This window comes from Triturus cristatus, chromosome 4_2, assembly GCF_964204655.1.
Source record: "Triturus cristatus chromosome 4_2, aTriCri1.1, whole genome shotgun sequence".
In the NCBI taxonomy this organism is placed as follows: Eukaryota; Metazoa; Chordata; class Amphibia; order Caudata; family Salamandridae; genus Triturus; species Triturus cristatus.
The window spans coordinates 653,696,075-653,723,733 of record NC_140586.1 but is presented as its reverse complement, the minus strand read 5'-3'; the positions used below and the strand labels follow the sequence as shown (position 1 = coordinate 653,723,733).

The following is a 27,659-nucleotide window of genomic DNA, read 5'->3' as shown; positions in this document are numbered from 1 at the left end:
TTTAGTGCTATCTTTCCTCCATTTTTCCTTGTATTTCCTCAAATCTCTCCAGTCTTTTATGGAATCAATTAATTCCTTGGTTGAGCCCGCACATTCAGTAGAGCCATGTCTTCTATTTCTGCCTCACTCAATTCAATTTATACTTTTTTCACAAACTCTTACTTTCCTATAAATCAATGCGAAATTCCTCTGACTAAATCTTCAAGCTTATCATATGCCTCACTTGCACATCTTACTGCCCTTTCATTTAAATACCTTAATTCGGAATTATATACAAGCAGTCTTTTTGAATTGATAGCACCTTGCAAAATTTCCCCAAATTAAATTTTCCCATTAGCAATATTAGTTTCCCTCTTCTTGGGTGGTGTATTAGCAACCTCTTCATTAACAGGGAACACTATAGCCACAGTATGTAATTTCATTAGAACCAGGTAAAGCTAGCAATGAATTCTAAAGTTGTGCACTTACAACACAGAGTGCTGTTATTTCTTGCATACTTATGCCTGACTTGCTCGCATCAAAATCGAGTACAAGTGGTCTCTGTGCAAGGTGAAGGTCTAGAATCCAGCAGGTCATTTAGAAAATTATCATCTTCATCTAAATCATTTTTTCCATTTCTTTTTCGATTTTCAATGTTTAGAGACATCAATTTTATTTCTAATTTCCCCCTTGTCTGATTCACTAACTATTGCAGAACTCATTGCATCGTATCTTCTCTCCAGGCCTTTTACAGCATGTCCCATGTGGATTCCAACCATTGTATTTCTAACTTGCTTTTTCATTCTCTTTCTCTCCTTTGCTATGGCTGCTCAATCCCAATCATAATGCTTCATATTGTGAAGGTCTAAGTTGTGGTTTACTCTCATATTTTGCATGTCTTAGAAAATCAAGCTTTCCAGTATTAAAAGTACCCTCTAAAGGAAATTGCATGCCCATTTCACCGGAGGTGAACTCATGTCAGCCTTTTAACCACACACATGTATGAAACCCGATGTTATTTCAAAAGCAGGAGAACCTTCGAAAGGAATCCTCTTACCATCCATAACAGATACATTAAGAACTTTAGCACTCATTTTTCGAGCTCAAATTAGTCCGATAACCTCTCAGAATGAACAAACATCAATCAACCAATGGCGTGGCTATATCAAAGATTAACCAATCACAGCACAACCTACAGCAGCAACCAACCAATGAAAACATAACTTGTGATGACATCTTGCCATTCCCAGCATGACGCTCTGCGTTGATTTTAGCACAACTTCTCTGTGCTTAGAAATCAGCACAATGCCTTTCACCACCTAACACAATCAAATAAACAAGATCAATGTCACAAAACCGGTATCTTTCCTGCACTTGTCAATCACAAATTCACAGTAAGACAGATTCCCGTCTAGCACTGCACCGTTCTGAATTGAACAAATCCAACCTAAACGTTCTAAGATCCTAATAAATATAGGAATCAAGATAGAAATTCTGTGTGTGTATGCAGCGCCTTACAAAACATGCTTCGCTGCAGACAAGTTCAGCAATATATCTCAAAATCTTTGACTGGCAAATCTGATTACCGTAACCAACATTAACATCCAACAGCTTCTACGACGCATATATAATTCAACCCTTCTAAAAAATCAAGATGTGCATAATGACGAATACCATTCTTTAACTCCAGATACAACAAAAACATCAAAATCACAGTTATTAAATGACCTAATGAACCATGAATTAACAGCGCATAACCAAACATCTCGCATGCATTGTAATTCCCGATTCAACATAAGTTCACACTTTCAAACTGCACATCCCATAATGCACCAGCAAGATGCAAATACCACTCTCAATCACTCAGAGTTCATTCCGCCCTACTACGCACAATCCTTCACCTAGGAGAAGCATTAAAACACTGGACCACCACAAATAGTCCAAATATGGACAAAATCCACATCAGGGAGAAAATTATCTCGGAAAGGGATCTCTTATCTTATCCCCAAAAAGTCCAGGATTTACACCAAAAACTGTGGGAGCGCTATCTCTTGGATACTATGCATCAATTCCACCCAATCTGTGGAGACCGGAGACCTTGTGGACCTCAAGGACTGTGAGGTAATGTGTCCCCAGACACTAGATTGAAACAGCATTTCAAAATACAGTCAATAAGGAAAGACTGACCTAAAAAGAGAGTTTCAGTTCAGAAATTAGGAAAGCCATGAAGGTTTGTTAAAATGTAATTGCAATACAGGAAAAATGAAGAAATATAAATGCAGTAGACATTCACTGAATGAGTCAAAGTACATAAAAATTAATTGGCATGAAGGCTATCAGTACAGAAATATTACATTAACGAGCAAAATCAGGAAAAATAGATTGTCTCAAATATGCAGTAAAATCATACAGCTTCCCTAGTAGGAATCTAAAGTCTCAAAATGTCTTCCTGGCTCACTCCCAAAATCGAGGTTTTATATATTGCCACTTTCACCATAGAAAATTATGGAAACTGCAAAGTCAGCATGATGCGATCAAAAATAATATTTCGGGAGGGAGGGAGCCTAGCGCTTGATCAAGATGGCCGCGTGAGCCTTGAGCTCCCGCGACCCTCGCGCCCTCCTGCAATTATCCTGTCCTAAATCCTGTTTTTCATGCACGGAATCCTGCAGATGAGTCACAGCTGGGGCGATTGATGTTGTCCGTGCTAAGATCGCCCACTGGGAACCGAAGTTGTGCATGGCGGAAGATTGCGGCCTACCTCCGAAGGATGCCAGGGGCTCGCGCTGGCAGGATGCCCGGCCACTAATTGAACAACAGCGGCCTTGGGTGGTGTGAACTGGCGGACGGGTGCCGCTGCACTTTCACTTTCGCTTTCTCACCCTTTGCTTGCTCTGGCCCGGGAGTGCTTCATGCCGATCCCCTGATATCTGGAAGACCTGCACTCGACCCTGGCTGGCTGTTGAAGTTCTGGTTGACCCTGTTTCCTCTGGCTGAGCGAGGGACGTCTTTTTGTAACTGACCGCCCTGCTGTTCGAGATGTCGGCCAAATCGGAGGTAGACAAGCCGAAGTCTAAGGCTACCAGGCGGGGAGGCTATACCCAATCCAACAATATGGATCGCTATGCCCAGCAGAAGGGGTCGCCTGGTGGATCGGGACAGTCGCTGGAAGCACAGAAGGCCGATCCATCCCCAGCCTCGGAGTTATCATTGCAGGATATCAAGGGGGCGATTGAGGGGATGCAATCATCGATTGGGCGACAGTTCGAGACCCTGGTGCACAAGGTGGACATGATTTTGGTTGATGTCAACTTGATTCGCGTGGACCTGGGCAAAACCAATGAGCGGGTCAAGTCCCTGGATCTCAAGACCACTGGCCTCGCGGATGATGTCTCGGAACTCCAGGTTGAGGTTCGCAAGTTACGGACCGCGAATGACCTCTCCGCCCGCCGGCTCGAGGATTTTGAAGGTCGGGCCCGGCGCAACAATGTGCGCCTTATTGGGGTCCCGGAAACTTCGGAGGAGCTCTCCGTGGATTTACTCGTCGAGGACTTGGTGGTGAACCATCTTGCGCCTAAGGGCCTCGGCAGGTTTTTTGCGGTTGAGCGGGCTCACAGAGTGCCTGGCGGAAGGCCTAAGGTGGGAGCCCCCCCGCGACCGATTGTCGCCCGGATCTTTAATTTTCGAGACCGGGACGCTATCCTGCAAGCATCGAGGGTGACCGGCCCGGTGCCTTTTCAGAATGCCTCTGTGAGCTTTTATCCTGACTTCACCCAGATGGTGCAGAAGCAAAGGCAGAGTTTCCTGGGGGTGAAGAGGAGGCTTAGGGAGATGGACCTGAAATATGCCATGCTTTTCCCCGCCAGGCTACGTGTGATGTATGAGGATCGGACTTTCTTCTTCGAATCGCCGGACATGGCAAGGGACTGGTTGGATGCGCTCCCTCGGCGACAGCCCGGCGGGGACCACGTGGTTGGAACGGAAGGCGACCGGGATGGACAGGAGTGATACCTCCGGTGTCGGTCTGTTTTGACTCAGCCCCGGACAGTGACTAGCACCCTACTGCAGTAATGGGAGGGCGGCGGGGGGAAGATAGGAGCTCTTTCCTCCCTTGGGGTACTTTTTGTAGATTTGTTTTTGATAGGGCGACAGGCACACTGCAAGTTGGGGGGGCTTTGCAAGCTGACGCAGGGGTGCAGGGAGGGGGGGGGGATTTGGGATGTTGGGGTTGTTGTTGGGGTTTTTTTTCTTGCAAGGCGTAGTAATTGTTGTCAGTATTGTCCGATTGTGGTTCTCCGGGGGGGGTGGAGGTCTCTTTGTGTTTGGGGATGGGGGGTAGGGGCTTAAACGTAATTAGCTGGAATGTTAATGGCTTAGGGGATCGTATTAAACGGGGGATAGTCCTACAATTCTTGAAACGGACCTCGCCAGATGTGGTCCTCTTGCAGGAGACCCACCTTATAGGGAATACGTGTTATGCACTTAATAGAAAGGGTTACAAATTCATTGCTCACTCGGGGTTCTCCTCGGGCTCCAGGGGTGCGGGCATACTTGTTCGAGCTTCCCTACCATTTGAGGTTGACTCCACCATTGCTGATGATAGGGGGAGCTTTGTGGCTGTGGCGGGGAGGTGGGAGGGCAGAATGTTGGTATTGGTTTCTGTTTATGTCCCTCCTGCACTGCAGGCCTCCACGTTTGCTGATCTGGGCAAGGCCTTGTTGGAACTCCCTGAAGGGATGCTGGTGGTGGGAGGAGACTTCAATGCGGTTGGATCTGGATTGCTCGATAGGTACCCGCCCAGGGACACCGGGGGGGCTCAGAAGTGGCTTCCCGACTTTATAGATACTTTTGGCCTGGTAGACTGTTGGAGGCTACGGCACCCCACTCAGAGACAATATACCTTTCACTCCGGGGCCCACGGTAGTCTCTCTCGGATTGATTACTTGCTCACTCTGGCTGCGCACGCCTCATTGGTATCTGAGGCCAGGCACATGGCACGGGGTATATCCGATCACTCGCCGGTGTGGGCCCGTCTGGATATTGGCCGAGTAGTGGGGGGCAGGGTGGCTCCCATTAACCCCTGGTACTTTCGTGACCCCAAGCTGCGCAGTGCGTTGCTGAAGGCAGTTGATCACTGTTTTCAGGATAATCAGGGTTCAGTTGAATCTGCGGTGTCCTTGTGGGAAGCGTTTAAGACCGTATTGAGAGGGGAGGCCCTTTCCTTGGTAGTGGCCGCCAAGCGGCGGAGAGACGCCGAGGTGACACAAGTTGAGGACGAGATTGCGGCTTTAGACGTGGCCTTGGAGGAGGAGGTTGCAGCGGCCACACTGCATAATTTGAGCTTGAAGCAATTGGAATACAGGGATCTGGTGACGAACGCTGCCAAGACCCTCAATAGGGAGCAGCAGGGTCGATTGTACGATGTCGGTGATAAGGCCGGGAAACTGTTGGCGTGGTTGGATAAAAAAGAGCGTGTTAATCGAGTGGTGCCGGAGTTGTCGATGGATGGGGCAGAGGTTGTCACTGACCCCGACGGTATAGTCCAGTGTTTCTCGGACTATTTTCGTACGGTATACACCTCGGTTTCAGACAGGCCGACTGAGGACTCGTGCGACCTTCTGCGTGATATTGCTCTGCCCTGCCTTTCTGCCATAGATAGGGATGACCTCGATGGAGATATAACTGTTGACGAAGTGGCGTGTGCTATCCGTGCGTTGCGCTCGGGTAAGGCCTCGGGCCCAAATCGTTTGCCGATTGAGTTGTATAAGCTTCGTCCGGATAAGTTGGCTCCTCACCTGCGCGCCATGTTCGTGGAGGCGCGAGTGAATGGGTTTCTTCCGCTCGATCAACGACTGGCAACGATTGTGGTAATACACAAAGACGGTAAGCCCCGGGATAAGTGTGGTTCCTATTGGCCGATATCACTTCTCAACGCCGAGCCGAAAATCCTTGCCAAGATCCTTGCTAACCGCCTGGTCCAGGTGCTTGGAGATTTGATCCACCCGGACCAGTCGGGCTTTATCCCGCACCGTAACACTGCACTGAATCTTAGACGCCTTCATGGAGTGATTGCTAGGACGGGCACGATGCGAGAGCCGGCCATAGTGGCGGCCCTCGATGCCACGATGGCTTTCGATACGGTGGAGTGGGCATACCTGTGGGCTGTGCTAGCCAAGTTCGGCTTCGGGCCTGGCTTTGTAGGCTGGGTGAGGTTGCTTTATGAGGGGCCCCTTGCTAGCGTTGTGGTGAACGGGCGGGCGTCGACACCGTTCGAGCTTGGGAGGGGCACCCGGCAGGGCTGTCCCCTGTCGCCGTTGTTGTTTGCCCTTGCTCTTGAACCGCTGGCGGCGTGGATACGATGGCACCCGGATATACGTGGGATTCGTTGGTCGCCTGACCACGAGGACCGTATTTCGCTTTACGCCGACGATATTCTGTTATACCTCACCTCGCCTAAGAAATCTCTCATAGTGGTTTGTGACGTCTTGACTTCTTTCGGTAGGAACTCTGGTCTTGTTATTAATTGGGGAAAGTCATACTTGTATGTCCTGTGTGGTGATGTCCCGCCTGTCCCGCGAAACTGCTCGATCCAGATCGCCCGGCAGGGCTTTTTGTATTTAGGGATCTATATTTCCACTGACCCCACTTTACGATACGAGAAAAACTTGTTCCCTCCCTTGGCACGTTTGCGGCGGGACGTGGCGGGCTGGCGGCGGTTGCCGCTTTCCCTCCTTGGCCGCGCCGCCCTGTTTAAAATGATGTCTCTTCCCCGTTTCCTCTATGCCTTGCAGAATACCCTTGAATTGGTCCCGGCCAGTTATTTCCGAGAGGTCGAAAGCCTCCAGCGCGCACTATTGTGGGAAGGGCGACCGCGCATAGCGATTGCTAAGTTGACGCTTCCGTGGTATGACGGGGGTATCGCGCTTCCAGACATTCGACGTTATTATTGGGCCACTCAGTTGAGCGCGATTAACCATGGTGTCTATGGTCCGGCGCTGAGCCCCGGCTACGCCATGGACCGGTGGTTGCTGCGCGGGGGTAATTACCACAGAGCGTTGTACTCGAAGTCGTTGGACTTAACCCTTACGGGGCCCACCAGGGTGGCCGTGCACGTGTGGAAGGTGGCGACAGATTCACTGGGCTGGAGGGGTAAGCTTACCCTTGCCACCCCGTTGTTTGACTCCGATATTCTGGGAAAGCTTTGGCATACAAAAGGGTTTGAGAAATGGGACCTGATCGGTATATCCAGGGTTGGAGACCTTTTGGTTAAGGGTAGGGTGAAGTCATTCGAGGAGCTGCAGAAGGAATATGAGCTAGGGAGCACGGAGTTCTTCCGATACGCTCAAGTGTGTCACGCCTTGCGGTCAGTCCTTGTAGAGGGGGAGACGGTGCCTGAGTCCTCTCCGTTAGAGGACCGGATCCTGGATGGCCATATGCCAGAGAGTACGATCTCTCTCATTTATAAGAAACTAATTAATGTACGGGCAGATCTTCTTCTAGGGTTGCGCGATCAATGGATTAGGGATGGCATCGAATTAGATAAGGATTGGCAGTCTGCAGTTTCTTCTCCCAAAGAGGTCGCGATCCCTGCGCGCCTGCGGCTGGTGCAGCTTAAAATACTCCATAGAGTTTACGTGACAGGGCCTAGGCTGGTCCACATGGGTTTCTCTGAGGAGGGCTTATGTAAGAGAGGCTGTGGTATGGTGGGCACCTTCCTACATATTATTTGGGAATGCGGTGCGATCATGGAGTTCTGGAAGCGAATCCACGATGTGATGGGGGAGGTGACGGGCATCGCCATGCAGCCGGAGGCGTGGTGTTGTCTCCTGAATGTTTGGGGTCCTACTGACCACGACGCGGCACAGACACAGTGGGTGACCCTAGGGAACATGGTAGCTAAGCGCGACATCGCTCGCCTGTGGGGCTCTACTAGGCCTCCTACATTGACAGCGTGGATGGAAAACATGGATTGGAGCATGTTTAGGGAGAAGACAGTGTATTGTGCTCGAGGGCGCCCCCGGAAATGGCACACCGTATGGGGGCGATGGAACCAGTACAGAGGGGGCATATGCCTGCCCCCAGACCCGGACCCGCCTGAGGAGCAGCTCTCCCCTTAGCATTCTTTCCGGCTTTGTATTCTTTGCTGGTATGTGTTTGCCTTCTTGAGTCTCTGCCTTCCCCTCCTTCCCTTACTATAGACCTGTGTCTGATGGACGAAATGGGGCTCGCTCCCCCTGATGGGAACCCTTTTTGTGCTTTCAGTACTTATCGCCTTGCTTGTGTTTAGGTTTGGGTTTGTGTTTATTTAAAACAGAACCTTTTGATTATCCTATCAGTGAAATGTGGACGCTCGCTTGTGTTGTGTTTCTAAAGCTGCCGTACCTCCGGGTTGTCGGCTGAATAGCTGTGTCCCTGACTTAAAAGAATAAAGGTTTAAAAAAAAAAAAAAATATATATATAATAATATTTCGGAAAATCACAATAAAGTATTTAAAATCAATCTAAATAATCAATCTTAAAACTAAGCCACTACATGAATATTGATTCTCCCTTTCTGTTCTGATGTTATAGGAGGTGGCAGAATGAAGATGCTGCAATAAACAATCGAAAGACTCATGAAAGAGTTCAATAAAGTGTGCTAGCCGCAAATGCCTTAGAAAGTAGTAAGGAGGTTCCCTTCGTGGTTTCTTCAAGGACAACGTCATACAAAATGAACAGTGCACATTTTGCTGCATGTGAGGTCAAGTGAGAAATATAAACACACAATGAACATAAAGAAACGGCATCCATATTTACAAAGATGGAGTTGAGGCTTAACTGAGACCTTTTATTAGACTAAGCTAGAAAAAACACTATAAAACACATCAGAACAATTTGGTTTCAATTGCAATAGCTCCATGTTAATGCACATTTATAATTCAGATGTAGAATAACTTCCACATTGATGTCGTCTGGATGAGCTGTCACTTGGAGCAGTGTATGCCACCATCTTTGAGTTTGCAAACTTTTACAATTCCGTCTTGAATGTGTTTTTTGATGACCTAAACTTTCACTTCAATGCTAAACATTTTGTTTCCAAGTCTAGATTGATGAAAGTTTGTATACAATCCAGCACATTCCCATTGCAACTGGTTTGAGGTTTTGATCAACAAAAACATTTATTTCAGTGACTGCTCATACTGTGCTTCACAGTTTTGTGTTTATGTGATTCGTATCTTTCTCGGAACCCAGAGCTTCCTTTATAAGTATTTTAAGGATGTTCATAGCAAATCTGTTACACATAAAGTCATGAAATTGTATAAGGTAATGAAATTCGTGTACGGTCTCCTCGCCCTGTTCTCCGAGCCTAGGAGTAGGAAATAGGAATGACTCTGACAATGCATATGCCTCTGCGTCACTTATCATTGTTGATGACGTCCCCACTACTGAATGGATATGTAAAGTAATGTCCTGCGCTTCTTTGGTTTTTCCTCTAAGGCTCTCATTACAAGAGACCTCTGCACCCTGATGGGCGAGTATCAGCAGCCAGTGACTCCATCGGAATCTGTCATTCTGACACAGAGATTTGAATTTCTATGGGAAATCGGGGGAAAACGAAGAATGAATCCCGCAATGACAGATTCCACCAGTAATTCCTCATTTGAAACGAGACTCACAGGGTGCCACTTGTCCAGTCCTCTGGAGTTACCGATCCACCTCGTATGGGTAACTAGGGGCCAAAGTTACTGGAGGATGACAGAGAGACGCAGAACGAGGGTCTGAAAGAAGAAAACTGTAACACTCGCAGACGCAAGAGAAGGGGGACTAAAAGCAAGCATCCCTCTTGTTGTAATCTGCTGACTCTGCAAAGAACAATATCTGTGGGTGGGCGGGGGGCTACAGGGTTCTGGGGGCATGTAGTGACGTACAGTCAAGAAGTGAGGAGATTGGCAATTCCAAAAGTTTGGTGATTAGAAACTATCTATCCAATCTGTTTCAGAGGTGGCACCCAAGCACTGGAATGTTAGTACTGTCCCAGGCACTTCTCGTCCCTTAATAGATTGTGTAAGGCACAAAAGGCGACCTTTACACTTTCATCCTGCCTGTTATGTACTTAAATGATTACCTACGCTGTTGTTCTTGTTGCGTAGATATACCACCTTTCTTATTTTTTTCTAAATCATCGTGGAAATGTTTTCCATATTTGTATCCGACGGAAGCTGTGAAGCATAGGGCCAGCACCATATTAAATGTTTTTTTAAATAAATAACCTTCATAGGTTTAACCCCTTTTGCTTGGATCATTCAGTAGGTGAAGAAAATGCAGTCTTCTACTCCAGAGTTAAAACATAGACTAGAAGCACGTGTTCTACTTTTAGAGTAGGGACATTCACGTATGTCCAAGCAGTTTAGGTCTTATATTTGTTTGACAAATGTTTTCTTGACTTTTTTTTCATAACGCCTTTTTTGCTGCTTTGTTATGCTCATTGGGGCTTTTTTTTCTTAAAAAATAACTTAATGTTAAAAAATAACTCTTGTTAAATTCACATTGAAACGACACATTCTGTTTAAAATATTTCAGAATAAATTATCTTTTAGAGACTTTCTTGCAGATGAAAAATACATATTTACATTCAGTGATTGGTGTCACTCAGATACAAAGCCAGAAGTGCTTGCTGTTGTTGAGGTCACACGGTGAAGTGAAAAGCCTGTTGTTTTGAAAAGTGTAAACAAAGGAGGCAAAATACCATAATTCAATCAGATGTTAATTTTTATACCAAAAGTTTGTTTTTAAATACAGTAAAACCTATTTTGTACATATGACCTGGTCCCTAAATTAAATGGCCATGGCTTCAAAGGCATTTAATCCCTATTAGTCTGTTGTAGTCATTATCAGTGCACAGATGGTTTAGAGCATATCCAATGTAAAGTTGAACTAATGGGCTAATCCCATACATGTTGTTACCTTAACCTCAATTTAACAAGCATCTGAGTTAAGTTATAAACTTAAAAATGTGAGAATATTTGTGAGTACGGGGGCATCCCAGCCGTCAATTACCTTAACCACTACCAGAAGGACGGCTATTTTTTGTAAAAAACAAAACTACTTTGGGCTTCAATAATATCTGGTTGCATTATGGGCATTTATTTGCCTCCTTTGTATATACACTGTTTAAAATAGTTTTCACTGTTCACAGTGTGACCACGAGAGCACCAGGTCTTATTGTTTTTGTATATATGTGAAAGCAAATAGTGAATTAAAATAACTGTTTATTTATTGTTCGTTAAATGTTTCTTAGAGATCATTAATTTTGATATAGTTAACATTGAATGTACTGATACAATGTGAATATAACTGGCTTTCTCATATTTGGTCACTAGATGGCAATGTTTGATACCTTGTTAGAATACCATATGCGTTCTGTTGACTGGCTCTTTATGTTGCCCATAACTTTCGGAAATTCTGAGCCAGTTGTGAAAGTTTAATATGTTTCTGGTGACATCCTTAACTACTCATCTGAAAGCTGAGCGGTTTGTAAATGTCATGGTCGGACCCTATTACACTTTACACGTTTAGTATTATTTATATTACAGGTTCATTTCAGGAGGTTTAGGGATTTTTTTCAGTCAGTGAAGAGCTCATTGAAAAGAATAAGTAAAATTTGACACTATACAGTTTAGTTATCTGCAACAAAAGGAGGGAAAATACGTAGACACGTAGTTAGGAGCATACCATTTTAGAAAAAAATGCCATTTGGTTTATTAAAAGCATATTCTGTCTTAAAAACAGAGATTGTTTAGACTGCTTTTTGCAAGGTGCGGCTAACATTTGGCACTGGTTAAAACTTGAATGTTCATGTTTATTCACACACAGAATATTGATTAAACAATAGTAAAGCTTTGCAGAGTGGACTGGACTCCTCCCTGTGAAATACAGGTTTTCTATATCAACGCAGTTTGTGCCAGTGCACATGTAAAATATCTATCTGTCCGCCTTAAGTCCGTAGTTATAATAGTTTTGACTGATTAAAACTGAAAAACGCCTGAAGTTCACGAGTTATGGCTTGCTCTGCAAACCCTAACTTGTCAAACAGCCGAGCAAACCATAGCTCGCGCACCAAATGCTGGGCTGATGACCTCTCCCTTAATGTGATAGATGCAATTACAAATGTAAACAATCTTCCAGATGGGAACACATATCATATGACCTTTACCACTATGAAAGAAACAACTAGGAATTTAGTGGTTTAAATGAGTGTTGATATTTAATTTCTTGGTGCTTGTAGGTGTTACTACTTATTGGTGAGAATATTGTGATAGTGTATGTATTACATTTGGTGTGCAAGATATGGTTTGGATAGGGCTTTCTGCACCTCAGAGGATTTCTGCTAGCTCCAGGATACTTCGGTGATCGCGCGCTTTATAAACCTATTACTTATTTACTTTCGTGTGGTGTGGCTGATAATAAATGTCTCTTAAGACCATTTCTGTCTTTAGCACTGCCAAGTTTAGATGACAACCTCACAGGACGCCATTCCCTTACTTCAAGAAGGGCATGTCCTGGTACCAATCAACCTGATTGACACTTCTTTCTATATTCTAATGCTCCCGAAGCACAGGAAATACCTTCCCTTAATTATGGGTTCCAAACATTATCAGTTCTTGATACTATAGTTTCAGACTTACATCTGTTACTCAAGTGTTCACAAAATGTTTGTTAGTGGTGGCATCACAGTTTTGGGTAAAAACAAAATAAATGAAGACTACCAGCCTGATTGCTCCAGGGTATTGAACACCATTTTGTTGAATTTCCAAATGAAAACCTTTTCCCTACCAAACTGTGAGAAAATTCAGACAAAACAAGTTACAAGTAAAATGGGCCACAGGGCTAAGGAACTTGCACAAGAAATCAGGCGAGGAGAGATGGGGCAGCTGTAATATAGAGGGGAAGAGCTATTAGCATGTACTTGTGCGTAGGTATGATGTAGATTAGAGTACAGATATTAGGGTAGGAGTAGATGTGCTGAGGCCTGGGATGTGGGTACTTTGGTATAGGAATGGCTATTGGTGCTAGGCACTAAGGTATAATGAAGGGCAGAGTTTATTGATAGGAGTAGAGGTGCTAGGTACACTGCTGTCCTGTTACAGTTGCAGCTGCCACCCACCTATTCAAGACGTTTAGGATGGGGGAATCTCCAGCAATAATCAGCTGAGGTGCAAGTACACTACTATGGCTGTATGATCAATGACCCAATATATTGGACCTGTAAGTTCGCTCAGTCTTCTATCTTGCTTAAAGTTCAGGTGGCACAATGGCTGGGTGGAACTACACAGTTCTAGGGCAAGATGCCGTTTTCAGACACTGCCTTGTATTACCTACCTGTGAAAAGCTCACATCAGCGTTGTGGTGGTTATCCCTCCTCAGCAGTTGTGGCCTTCAGGTTGTTAGTGAAGTCCTCCACTGCAGCAGCAATGAAGTCAACGCTACAGCTGGCAGCTCCTGGCAGAGATGCTGGATGGCACGCTGATGAGGAAGGCCAAGGGGACCGTCTTTTACCTCAGGTCAGCATGCCCACACACATCTGCTTCTTCTTGTATGTTCCTGCAGGACAGTCTTTCGTCTGGCAGGTCCAGGCACTCTACTTCCCTCTCTGCCCCTTTGACTTAAAGTGATGTTCCCTCGCCTCTGGGAGACTAGCTGTCATGCAGACATCAGCACAGGTTACACTGCAGCTCTTTGAGTACTCTGTTGAGCACGTCCTTCCTTGGTCAAGAGGATCTTGAAACTTTGAACTGGAGCAAAGTGCGGTAGTTTGTTGCACAATTTTATACTCATTATCCAGATAGGAATGTGGAACTCCTGTCTAAGGTTCTAGGCTCTGTTTTTGTTAGATCTCTTTCAAATACCATTTTCAGGATGTTCCTCAGAAAACAGCCTTTGTTTATACTCTCACTGTCTGGGGAAGCTGTATCCACCCTCAATCTTGGGCCAGGCTAAACTAGAGGCCACCCAAAATGGATTCCGCTGATCACAGTACCCCAACTCTCACCTCACACAGTGTCACACCCATACATGTGCTACACATCCACTTTTTTTTTTCCTCGAAGTTTTATATATTGCAAACTTGACCCGAATCAGGTATCAAAACGCTTTACATAGCACCAGTTGCGTTACATGCACATTCATTTTTGTTAGGCACAGGGAGATTAAGTGATTTGCCCACAATCACAGGATGGTGAGCGTCGTAGCTGAGACTCGAACCTGGTTCCCAAGATTTTAAGTCCACCTCCCTAACTGTTAGAGTACATCCACTGCACATACATACACTATACATACACACAAAATATCAGTGCAGGGCTATTATGTTCACATAAAAGTAAATCTTTACACAGAATTTAATAGAAAGTCACAAAACTCTCTGCTCACTGTTTATGTGACTATTCTAAGGCTTGGCTGATAGTCCATTTGGGGCAAAACCAAAGGGGATGATGGACGGAGTGTTGATTATTGCAAGCACTCACCCCCAGTCAACTGATCTGGGTTTAACTCATCATCATTCTTTAGCTCACTCCGCCACCCCAGTTCAGACATGGCCATATGCAAATCAGTCTGACTCTGTGCCTTATGGGAACAGTCCAGCCGGAACTGCCAAGCCATGTCTTCCCTGGACCGGAAACAAGCATCCTGGGACCGGTTTCTGGCTAATCAGCCGCCATCAGTCAGGCTAGCTTGAATCCAAAGTGAGCAAGAGACCCGCGTCTGGGCATACCCTGCCAACTTAGGGCGAACAAAGCAAAACCAAAGGGGATGATGGACGGAGTGTTGAACATTGCAAGCTCTCACCCCCAGTCCATTTGGTTCATGAGGGCATGGTTGGTGTGCCCCTACAGGTCAAAGAAGAGGTTCTAGAACACATGTTACCATGAACAGTCTTGGGCTTCTATGCACATGCTAAATTAGTGTGATTGGAAGGCCAAACAAAGGTCAGGATGCCAGTTTCACATGCAGTTGAACATACCAGTTTACCATGCAAAAGACATTCCTCCTCCAAAATATGCTGCCAAAGGCATGACCCAAGCCACATGCTTAAAGAAAGCCAGAACACATCTACTTTAGAATCCGGAGCATCCTTTGACAGAGATAAATTGGTCTTATGTCCAAATTTCAGATAAAATTTGATATATCATAGTAATTAAATGCAGCAAAGTGGTTGCTCTTACTTTATAATTTGTAATGTTAGATTCTCACATTGAATCTGGATAATAATAATAACAACAATAATGATAATTCACTGTGATGCGCATAACTGAATAAGAAGTATTACTGCTGCTGTTCGTAATAGTATTCTTTTTTATCAACTTTGCAATGAAGTCAGCCTCACGTTTAAGGGCTTAAACCTGTAAGTTGTGTGTCTAAGCCTTGGATTTCTGAGCTAACGGCCCAATTAAGACATATTTCTTCTTACCTAAATCTCTATTCTATGTGGCCAAAAAATCCCATTGTAACCTAAATGTGAAATAACTTTGGGTGTGCTTACAGTATTCGTGACAATAATTTGCCATGTGTGGGGGGGTGTCCATCCCAAAGAACACCTTCCAGTGTTTTGTGTCTTCCATCTCTCATTGCTGTGTCATCTAAAGTAAATGCAGGTGTGTACTTTAGATGACACTTTTGTCTTGGAGCTCTATTTGTAAGACAAGGTTATTTTGTATTCTGCAGTGTTTCTTTGGGTTCCTTGGGCTAAAAGTAGAGTTCTGGCAGGCCAGACTCTCCAGTTTATTTTTAGGAGGAGCAGATTGCTAGATTTTCCTCTAAGCCCCTCGACACCTTACCTTCCACACCATAACAGGTCGTAATGGAGCATGATGAAGCAATCTGGCTGGTCAGTGTGACCGCTCATAAATTCTTTGTTAACATGTCCATTCAAAATACTTGCTTCAGCATTATTTTCTACTCTTCTTCTTTAGGAAGAGGTTGAAGATTTAGCTTCTCAGTCAGATGGCATCTTGGCCTTTCTGCACAATGCCAACATCTGTTTACATGTTATAAATGTACCATCCGCTGGACTGGAAGTCCTGAGTTTGGCTCCATTCTGCTGGCTGCAGATACTGATAGGGGTGTGGTGGTGCTGGGTTAGCCATTCAGTAATGTATAGCAGTTTTCAGAGCATTCAGCAAAAGTACTTGAGACAAAGAAGATCTACTTCAGCCATCTAGAGAGAGGCAAAGCGAGTGAGGTGGTGTGATCAGCGAGGTGTGGTCAGAAGATTCAGGTAAAAGAAGGATGAGGTAGAGAGAAGATTCTGAGAAATATAGTAGTAGGCAAAGGAAGGAGTCTGTAGTGAAGCTGAGGTAGAGAGGTGTGATTGATGAGCGGTTCAGAGTAGCAAGGTAGAAATGTAGTGAGGGAGATTAGCTAGAGCAATAGAAGAGGAAAAGACATGGATAAAGAGAGGTGACAAGAGTGATGAAATAGAAAAAATTGAGATATAGAAGGAACTGATAGAGGGAGAAGTGCGAAAGAAGTAGAGTGAGCTTTGTGAATTTGAGAGTGTTGAAGTAGAGTGGTGCAATAAACCTATTGTGAAGTGGAGGTAGATGTGGCTAGAGAAAGAAGTAATTGAAAAAGAAAAGGTGAGAAACATAAAGCAAGGTAGAACTTGCATTTTACATAAACAGAATAACTATGGAATGTTTTTGTCAAGGTACAATTATCAAGAGACTTTTTCTGCCATCAGAATTTTACCTTGGACGAAAATGAGAATGGAACACCCACAAAGTAGGCTATATGGCAAGGGTTAATAATTTCCCTACGAAGATACAAAAAGTTAAAAGTTTAATTGTACTAACACAAAGGCATTTAGACATGCACATTTGTATGCGATGTACGATTATACATGCAGAAATACCTTTGCATTAATTTAATTGAGAAGCCACATTTGTTTTCCTGGACTAGTGTTGCAAGTTTTGTAGGTTTACATATTTTTAATACCATGTCTGTTCATTCTTTTGGGGGCAATGTATGTAGCAGAAGATTGTATATGTCCTTTCAAAGGTTTAAAAGCTGAAATAGACCGTCATACATAAAGCAGTTACAAATAGAGGGACAATCTGCTGTACAGTCTCAATTATTTCTTTCTTTGGAACTGCACCAAGGAATTACTGGCTTATTACTCTAATGAACTACTCCCATCAAATCTTGGGAGAAATGTCCATGACCTGGGTTGGCATGTTTTAAAAAAAAATCTCACTGCACTACTGTTGCTTTCAAGGGTCTGTTTGACAGTGTAGCTGTCGCCAGACAATTATGTGAGAATCGCCAAGAGAAGGGGCTTTGGCTCTTGCCACATGTTGGGAGCCAGAAGTGCTTTTTTAGGTTGGACAGAAATTGTGTGCTTCCACAAAATAGTGCTTTCCCTCCACACAGCTGTGATCTTTTTGCTTATTTATCCAGCTGCCTGAGCTTGTACTTTCAGGGGCACACACATGACATTGTAATGCTATTAAAGTATCTTGAATAACTAGATAAATTATGGCATTTTCTCTGGCAGAGGCACAGATGGGAGGAAAGCAGTCATTAACATTCATGGATTTTTACGTCTGGCTTGACAGTGCAACTGTCACCTGACACTTTACTCTACGCCAATATTCTATGTTTCTTTTCTTTCACACAAATACATATTCATTCTCAAGTTAACTATGTGTAATGCTTCACATTACCCTACAACATTCCTTTAGAGCCAGACCTATTGGCATTGCCAATACTCGTTATTGTGTTCACCTCATAAACATATTCTTGTAACAGCTTCTTCTTTTCATATGTTGGAGTTCAGGCTAAAACGTTTTCGGTTTGGTGTGACAGTGCAGCTGCCTGCTGACCTATTGTTGTCAGCACATTAAAAATACATGTAGTGGGCTTAGACTCTGCTCAGAGGAGTTTGTCTTGCTATCTTCCTATTGCTGGCTGTTTGATGTATTCTTCTGACACCTATTAAGTGCTTCACGTCCCTGAGGGACTATTTTACAGCTGAATAGTAAACGTAATTATTGCATGGTTTGCAACACTAAGTTATTTATCTCCTATGTGCATTTTAAACAGAAGTCCAGACCTATTAGCTTTGCCAGTGGTTGTTGGTCCTATTTTCACAAAAATGCTTGAGTCCTGGAGGGAAGGGGTGAGATTATCCTCATGTCCTGTCCATCCACCTACTTCTTTTAGTACCAACATTGCTGGTTTGACTGGCAGTAAATGGTCCAAATTAGACTTCCATTTGTTCCCCGCAAATATGCATAGTAAATGTGAGCCTATTGGTAAATCTTGTATGTAAAATATGCTTATTTTGTGTACCAAGGAGTGGTCGATGGACTGTCGATTGAATAATGCCTGATATTGTGTATGTATTGGTTCATGTAAGCGAACTTTTACCAAGTTGTTACCTTTTTAAATACATCTCGAGTTCCCATTACTGATTTGTTTACTGACCTATTTATAGTATGCATTCGCTTGCCCCTGAGGCTATCAGAAGAGAACAATTCGAAAATCTTGTTCCTGAATAAATGTAACTTTGACTCTTTCCAAGAGGTGAATCTGAATTGGTATTTGAAAGTAAAGTTTTGCAGAATTTACTAATGGTACATCTGTGTTTGCTTTCCCTTTACAGTCTGGAAGTCAAGTGGTTGTACAGGTCAACAATGAGCAAAGCAAAAATTGTACAAATAATCGGACACTTGATGTGTTTGCCGTAGAAGTGCCCCCAAAAACAAAGATGGTAATAGTTGTTTTTTTATTAGTATTATTTATACATAAGCAAGCCACTTTTTGAATTCTGCAGTTAAAAATACATTGTATGACAAAAACTAGTCCGATTGTATCACTCTTTTCAGAGTTACATCAACAGAATTATATGTTGTGTATCTTACAATAAACTAATAATATATTTAACAACTTTGCAGAAAAATGTTACAAGTACAAAAGCTAGAAAATCGGAATTTAAGGAGCTGTCATTCGTTCTCCTACTCCCAAACTATGGGTACCATTCCACTTAGTAATTGGTTCAGAAGCTGCCTCCAAAGTTGTTAATGTACTATTGTGAGGGAGAGTGCATAACAGAACATTTCTGTGGAAAACAGGATCTGTAGTTTCAGCCATATTGCATTTCATAGTAATCCTTTATTTATCCTAACAGAAGTATTGCTTCATTGCAGTATGATTATATGTCCCATTTCGTTTAGGATTAAAACCTTAGGTCCATTGCATTTGGTGCAGACTAATTAACAATATGAATTCAAGGATTGAATATATTTGCTCCAGCCTGTAATATTCATTTTCCTCACTTATAAATATTTTAGGATTGATTTTGCTAATGTTCCGCTGATTATATTTATTATTCAATTTATTAATGTTCTGTTGTACAGTTTTCGTTTTTGTATTTTTTAACTATTTACCACAACCTTAACAAACTGTTTTATATAAACTATTGGCCAAAATGTTAAAACAGTATTTCCCTTGAAACTGATTGACAAATTGTCTGCAATTCTGTTCTTCACTTCTTATTCTCTTTGACTCACTTGTTATAAGGGCTATTTTCACAAACCCTAGAGTATTTTTCATTGGCATATTCTGCTTCTAACAAACCAAACACTCTGTCATAATTTTATGAGTATATATTAATATTTTTACCCACAGTGTGGCAGATCTTCCCTTCAAGCATGACTACTCTTCATATATGGTGGAATGTGATAACGCAGGGCCTGATTTAAAGATTGGCAGATGAGTACTCCATCCCAAACATGACGGATAACCCATCTGCTCTATTACCAGTCCATCATATCCAAGTAGTTCTTTATATCCTAATGCCCTTGTAATAAGGCGGATGTGATATCCATCGCCTTTGTGATGGAGTACCCGTCTGCCATACTCTAAATTAGGCCCATAGACAGAAAAACTTGAAATTATAGAGGGTTAAAATATCAGTAATGCAGAACCTCCATGCGCAAATGCAGAAATGTGCCAGACGCCACTATCAAGACTTTGTCCCAAGTATGTTAGCACTTACTGTAGGATTTAAGAATTTATACAATTTTTATTCAGCGGAAGATCTTAAGTTAAGGGTGATATTTTGTCATTATTATAAATGTGTGCTCTTTATCGGTCTGTGTTTTCATACAGAAAGACATATATTTAACAAATCCTGAAAACGTACACAAAATCATTTTTGGAAGACCAGTACACATAGAAAGCACACGCGCAACTTAAAAGGATTTCTAATGCTAATTTTCAGTATCCTGCTTTTCCATGCAGACTTACAAAACAAATCTTCCATCAATTAGTTTATGACTATCCTGGCATGAAAAATCTAAGTATGTTGATTGCCCTATTAAGGGGTTGAAAAACAGCTACTAATTAGTATTTTCACTTCTTCCTTTTCAAGGTACCCTCCTTGTACTAACCTTAAATCACAAATGACATCTCTTAAACCAAGATGACTACCTTCAATTATATAATTAACTATTTGAGACCTAATTAAGTCCAGGCATTTAGCATTAAAGGCTGCGTTATGTAAATTGTCTATAAGAAATGTAATATTCCAGGCCTACCTAGATACATCCTCTCTGCTAAATGAAATGGCAATCTAGTAAGTGTGTATTATACAAGATATCTAGGTCAGGTCCCAGACAGTTACTAAGTGCAGTATTCAAATAAGCCCTCACATTTTTGGTTGTAATGCAATTGATAAACATTATACAGCCCACTCATATAATATGTATTTATTTTTTACTTTTAGGTTTGTCAACATGTGATGCCTTTGAATGAACGCCAGGAATGGATATACAATTGTGTGCAAAGCATCATGTCTTAAATATTTTATAAGAAAATAACTGCTGATATCTACTACAACAAAAAAGTTATTCCAGAATTGAATTCCATTTTGGCTTATAAAAGGGGTGATAGTTTACATGTGATAAGCAAGTGGTCAGATTCTCCTATCTACTGTTTGGATCAGTTTACCCATTGCACTGGGCTAAATAATGGTCTTTTTAGACTTAGGATCAAACATAACGGGGGAAAGTTTAAAATGGCCAATAATCATATGCTTTTCCTTAAGAAATAGTGAAAAGTGTAGAGGAGAGTGCTCTTTGTTATCAGTGTTATTTCCACTGGCTGGAGTGAAATTGACCTTCAGGCACTTTATACTACAAACACTCAAACCAGACCTTTAAAATTCACCCATTCTAAAGCTGCAGAAAATGCCTTAAACACACCTGCCTTGTGGAAACCCCATCATTTGCCACTTAAATTGTTGTTTCTAGCCAAAGAAAACAATGTATTTTTAGGTTTAAATGTTAGACATAATTCTTTTACCATAAAAGGAGCCTGCACTATTCTTTTTAAACAACCAAAGTACCAGTATAATAAACCATTCGAAATGAAGTACAACTGTAGCAGAGAAGTAACCTCTCTGTTAATGCAGGGATTAGCAGGAATAAAAGGCAGACTTGCTTTAAAATAAAGAAATTGTTCATATAATCATAACTTAGTGTAACTTGGATCTCATATTGAATTACACAATAAAAGTGCCCTAAAAGTAATGTAGAGGGGGCCTTATATGTAAAGGGTGTTTCAAATTCAGCATATGAAGAAAGACATTTCAGGGCTGGCAGGATTATTAATCTGAACGGTTTTCAATAGAGACATTATTGAGGAAATTATTAAAAGGTTGCTGCTCTTTTTTCAATCTAAAACAATATTATGTTTATTTTCTGATTAATACAATTATTTTCAAATGATTTATTCGTAGTGTATTGTTGATTTGTTCGATAATTCCATGTATTTGGAATAAGCGCCCCACCATGCAATGTGTTGTCATCAATTATGTCATTTCAGATGTTTCCTTGGATTTTATCAATGGTGTCATAGAACATTTCATGAGTGATGTAATATGTTAGGTAATAAGTAGTACATGGAGAGGGGCTGAGTTATAATTACTCTAGAGCTTGGATTATATTTACTTAAGATAACTATAACTGGTGAATTTCTGTGGATTTGTTACTTTAAAACAGTATGTATTAACTAACATTTTCACCTAGCCGTAATGTCTCTTTAATCTTTGATTTTTTTCAGTAAATCTCTATGGGGTTTTGTTAATGTAAAGTAAGCTGTCATTCGCCATGTGTTGCATGGTGTTGGGCGCAGGGCCTGACTACCCAAAACCATGCAAGGTTGGTGTGGGGTTTAGCGCACAGCTTGGAACAGCCTTTAGCTTTGTGTAGCTTGAGGTTGGGTGCAGGCCCCCCATGGGCATCCAGACCCACACCGCTCGTTGCTTTTAGCTTTTCACAGCATGGGATAGGGCACCTCCGTCCAAACCCCCTTTTTTCGTTTTTCAATATATAAATCGAAAAAACAAGCCTATTGACTTTATCACAAAGTGAGCTCATCAACATATATGAAACAGACTTATTGACTTTGTCAAAAAGTCACTAATAATTGTAATCAAATGTATATTTTATAAATACACGCATTGCAATGTTTAATAATACTTATTGTCAGACTATATTTTAAATAAAGCATTTTTTATAACAACCATGTTTTTGAGTCGTCTTTTCACATTTTTCAAGCCTCAAAATGTAGCTTTAGAACCAACCACTAGGGGTCTCTGCACTGCAGCTGAAGAGAATACAGATCCAGCTTGGAATGCTTTAAAAAAAAGTCTCCCTGAGCTCATGAATTTAATGACCCAGGTGATAGGTGTGTGTTTTTTTTTATGTTGGGGGGCTGCTGCAGTCCTTGCAGCCATCCGCAACATAAAAAAATATTTTTTGGTGGTGGCCCTGCCCAGGATTAAAAGAAATAACCTAAAGGCCACCGCAGGACATTATGGAGCACTGCTTGCATAATAAAAGAGCAGCTTGTGTCATTCATTTATTATTATAATTGTATTTTTTTGGAGGTGTCCTGTTCCCATCCAGGACACCCACATCATTTTTTAATGTTGGGGGCCACTTGTAAAATCCTGCAGGCTCCTCAGGTAGCACGAGGTGCCGGCAAGAGCCGGCCTTTTATTTCACCATGGGTGCCCCAGTACCCACCCAGGGCATCCACAAAATACCAATCTTTGGGGGACATGGGTGGAGGCCATGGACCCTACCGGCTTCCCAGCCAGCGCCCATCTTGGGTGCAGTTAGAGCCAGCTCTTCTGCTTTGCTCCTGCCCGGGTAGGATCAGCTTTTTTCACTGCTCCCACTGGGCAGGAGCAAAGCTCAGCTTCCTTCCCACAAGAGCACAGTCAGTCACTTGATTCAGTGATGCGTGGTTCGGCGTGTGAAGCCGAAAAACATCCAAACGAGGTCAGGAGCTCTGACTGCTAGATACATGAAATATACTATTACCTGCAGTCTGTTTACAATATAATTTAGTCTCTAGCTTGTTGTGAACTGCCTCTAGGTGGAGATCCAAAAACTCCACTTCTTGTTTATTTATATTGCTAGTGTAAGACAAATTCAGATTGTTTTCATTTAAATCTCTCACAAACTCTTCAGCTGTTTCCTCTGATCCATTCCAGATACAGAATATGTCATCTATATACCTGACCCAAAGGATGACATGGGTGTCAAACAGATGGTGATGTCTGACCACCCGTTCCTCCCACTAGCCAAGGCATAAACCTGCATAAATGGGGGGCAAAACAAGTGCCCATTGCCGTCCCCTGGGCCTGGCAATTTGTGTAAAAAAAAATCAGATGCCCACTTGAGCATAATTGTTAATAAATTAATGGAGCCATATATCGTAATAGAGGATATGGCCTGCCCACTTAGGCTTGCTATTTTTGCATTATGTTTTGCTTATTATTTTGAATGTTATATAATTATGTATATTATGGTATACAAAATTTATTGCATATGTTTTACTGTTGGTATTGCAACACATGATCATTTTCGTATTACATAATGTATCATGCTTTTGGTACATTAATTATTCCCAATGATTAGATAAGGTGGTGAAATTAAACCACTATGCAATAGACGTAGAGGAATTTCTTTAATGTTAAGTTTCATGTTCCTGTGAATGCCTTCTCTTAACAATGGCATCTATGTTATTATTAACTGGGTAGAGATTTTCTGTCGTGCTTAGTCCTCTTCCCATTTGTATTATTCATGACACAGTGGTGAATATTAATTGGTTGGATCTGTGTGTACGCCGTAACCCGTGATCAAGGAGATGCTGATATCCGAAAAGGCATTGGGAAAGTTTCTTTGTGTTTGCTCATTCGAAATTAAAACCGTACTTCTATAATCTGGCAGAGGAAACTTTTGGATTATGTGGGAGTGCAACAGAGCACCTTAATATATATGTCAGGTGCTCATCGGCGGTCAAGCACCATCCGCAAATTTACGAAGGCTCGTTCAGGGAAGAAAGAACTTCTTGAAGTATTAGTGTTACTTTTTTCAGGACAGCTATATAGACAAAAGCAGTTAACAGCGATGGCCACGTGCTTCTCCCCCAGTTACACAAATTTGTTTGTGGGCTGGTGGGAAAAGCATGTGGCCTGGGCAGATGAGAATGATGACTGGGTGGATAGTATGGCCCTATGGGCATGCTACATTGATGATTTGTTTTTGCTATGGAGACGCTGTCTCACAGCAGCTGAGCCTTATATTGATAGACTAAATAGGAGCACTAAATCTTCATTTCACAAGTCACATCAGTGATACCTCAGTACCATTTGTAGATCTAACAGTCTATGTACAGGATGGTAAGCTTCAAACAACACTATATAGGAAGCCGACATCTGGGAATTCAATCCTACACACCAGGAGCCAACACCCACAAAGTTTGATAAAGAGCATACCCTTTGGTGAACTCTGACGAATAAAATGGAACTGTTCCCTCTCCACCAACTATGCACAAGCTGAGACAGAGGCCTTATCCAAATTTAAAACACAAGGGTACCCGTAAAAATCTTTAGAACAAGCAGTACAAAGAGTGCAGCCGATTAGTAGACCGGTACTATTGAAGAAAAACAGAAATAGCAAAGAACAGGAGGGGAGTGTGGTGAGACTGATCCCTGTTTACTCAAGTAATTCAGTACATCTTTATGATATACTAAAACATAATTGAAATATTTCACAGACCAATCAGATTATAGGTCGCACATGAACCATGAGGCCACAAGTAACATATAGAAAGAGCACTTTGCTCAAAGATCTTTTAGTGTATAGTCATTTTGAGAAGAGGAAGGATGAAAACCGAAAATTACTGGTTTCTATCCATGTATGCAGTGTAAGGCATGTAAACAAAGTTCTAAAGTCAAGGATAACAAAGTACCAGGAAGAAAGAAAAACAAGGCTATTACAAAACTGTTGAATTGTAATTTCTGTTTTGTAGTATATTGTTTAGTATGTCCCTGCGAGTACTTTACATACGGCTAAAAAAAAGAGTATTGGAGCACATGCGTGCAATAACAAATGTTGACATTGCATATCCGGTGACCAGACACTTCCAAACAGAACACCAGGACAATAGAAATCTCCTGGAATTTTTTGTGTTGGATCAAGTTCCGAATAATGAGAGGGAAGGAGACGGAGTGCGCAAACTGCGACGACTTGAGTCCAAATGTATAATTGAAATGCAGAATAAGACCCTAAGGGGACTTAACAGCGATGAAGAAATATGGCATCACATAGGGTAGAATAAGAACATCAAATCTCTTTGAATATGAAGGGGCCATAAGTAGTACATTCCCACGTAAACATTACAATGCAATATTTATGGGTAGTGTGCCAAATAGAAATAACACTGTGCAGCTCATGAGATCGAAGTGATTTTGCCCATTCATGGCACAATAATGAGTGGAACGTGATTGTTATAAGGTGATGTCTTAAAATCAGTCCCTGAGCATATCCAGCGATTCACAGTATCAATAGTTTGTGGGTTCATTAGGAAAACCCTAAATAATGTCACTAACTCAGCCCTGCCATGCTCAGCATGATGCCAGGAAGACCTCAGATTACAGTATTGTAGGGTACCATTAACGTGTTTGATAAGGACCAGGCAGAGATTTGAACAGGCAACCTAGACCAACAACACCTAACGTGCTTCCCGAAGGCTCATCAACCAATAATAGCTTCCTTTTGATGGAGTCTGCAGCAGGTTCTGTGGGTGATGGCACACAGCTGGCATGTTAATACCGGTTCTCCAATGGATTAAGGCATATCAGCTCAAGAATGTGTTTTACCTGAGAAACCTGAACACAGCATGCTTAGCCCTTACAAAAACAGACTGCTGTCTTGTTGTAGATGCCAGCTGGCATGAAACACTTGGCAACAGAGGTCCTACAGTGGTAGTGCTTACTTGGTGTCAAAAATATAAGAGCTGTTAGTAGAATTACTTTTGTGAACTGAATATACTGTAATACACTTGAGAGGACTAGTGCTAACATGCCAGCTGGGTGCTGCCATCCACCCACTGAGATTACAGCAAGCTCCTCTGAAAGGGAGCTGTTGTTGGATGAAGAGCCTTTGAGATGCACCAGGGCTTGGATGGGGGATACTTTAGCTGAGAAACTTGGAAGAACTGTTTTCAGGCCCCAGAAAATGAGCTACTCTCTTGTGATGACTTCCAACTAGCATGAAACACGTCAAGAGATGTTCTACACTGGTAGTAGCACTTCCATGTAAGGGTGAAAACTTAGGAACGGTTAGTACAAATACCTTTGGACTGGTGCTTACATGCCAGCAGAGTGCTCCCACATATTGAAACACCGGGAAACATTTCCAAGTAACACATTTCCAGTTGTTCTCCCAGAAAACGTTTGTGAATACCATTTTTGTGTATATTTTACATGCAGAAATTCGCATAAATTGCAAATACTATCTTTTGTCTTGCTTCCTCCATGCGGAATATATTTTCCCTGTGGAGGAACCATTACCCTTGAGGTTGTGGTTGCCGGTGGGGGCTTGTTTTTCTATATCAGACTTTTACCGAGACCATGAGGAGGAAAACACACAAAGCATAAAGAGGATGCAGGAGAAAGACGGAAATATCGACACAAAGGGAAAATGCAGGAACCTGCAAGGGAGAGAGAACGGGGAGGGAGTGTCTAGTAGTGGATTCAGGAGGCATGAGGTGGCTTCAAGACTACGCAGCCCTGGTATACGGAGCGCTGACATTTCATTGCACCGGCCGCAGGCTTCTGAGCAGAGCTTTGAGAACCAGCACTCCTGTTACAAATTAAGCACTGAATAGATACATACTTTCCCGTGCCACTTAGCGCTGCAAACCAACTTTTTTTTAAAAGAGTTTGGCAAAGTGCAACTTTCAGTGTGTAATTATTAGTAAAAAAAAGAGTTGTACTTAGGTACCCACGTGTTTTTTGCTGACCAAATCTTATATTCAAAAGTGAGCACACTCTTCATCCCAGGCCGGATTTAAGTATTTCTAGAAATTGGATTCTTCGGAGATTCTTTGTTAGGTCTTTGATCAATCGCCAGGCAGCACTTTAGAATACTTTCTAGCCATCTGGATCGAAGTAAAGACTACTGTGCAATATGGTTTTCGAAATGTTTGGGGAACACAATGGTGCAGTTTTCCTCCTTTTCAACATAGTACTCCTTTTCAGGGGAAACGTGAGCATGGGTTTTGGGCTGTGCAGATGTATGGCGCTTCACACTGCACAGTGTAGTACCAGATATCAGATGCCC

At 42.4% G+C, this 27,659-nt stretch overlaps 1 protein-coding gene across 7 annotated transcripts in view; it reads left to right on the top strand.

Moving 5' to 3' along the window:
* Positions 1-22,542, top strand: part of EFCAB7 (EF-hand calcium binding domain 7) — a 367,307-nt gene extending 344,765 nt beyond the window's left edge. For all 7 annotated transcript variants that reach the window (XM_085602394.1, XM_085602399.1, XM_085602395.1 and 4 more), the window contains 2 exons: positions 18,620-18,727; positions 20,744-22,542. In XM_085602394.1, the coding sequence (XP_085458520.1) occupies positions 18,620-18,727; positions 20,744-20,818 (183 nt within the window). In that variant the 3' untranslated portion in view covers positions 20,819-22,542. The remainder of the gene's footprint in view (positions 1-18,619; positions 18,728-20,743) is intronic.
* The last annotated feature ends 5,117 nt before the right edge of the window (positions 22,543-27,659 follow it).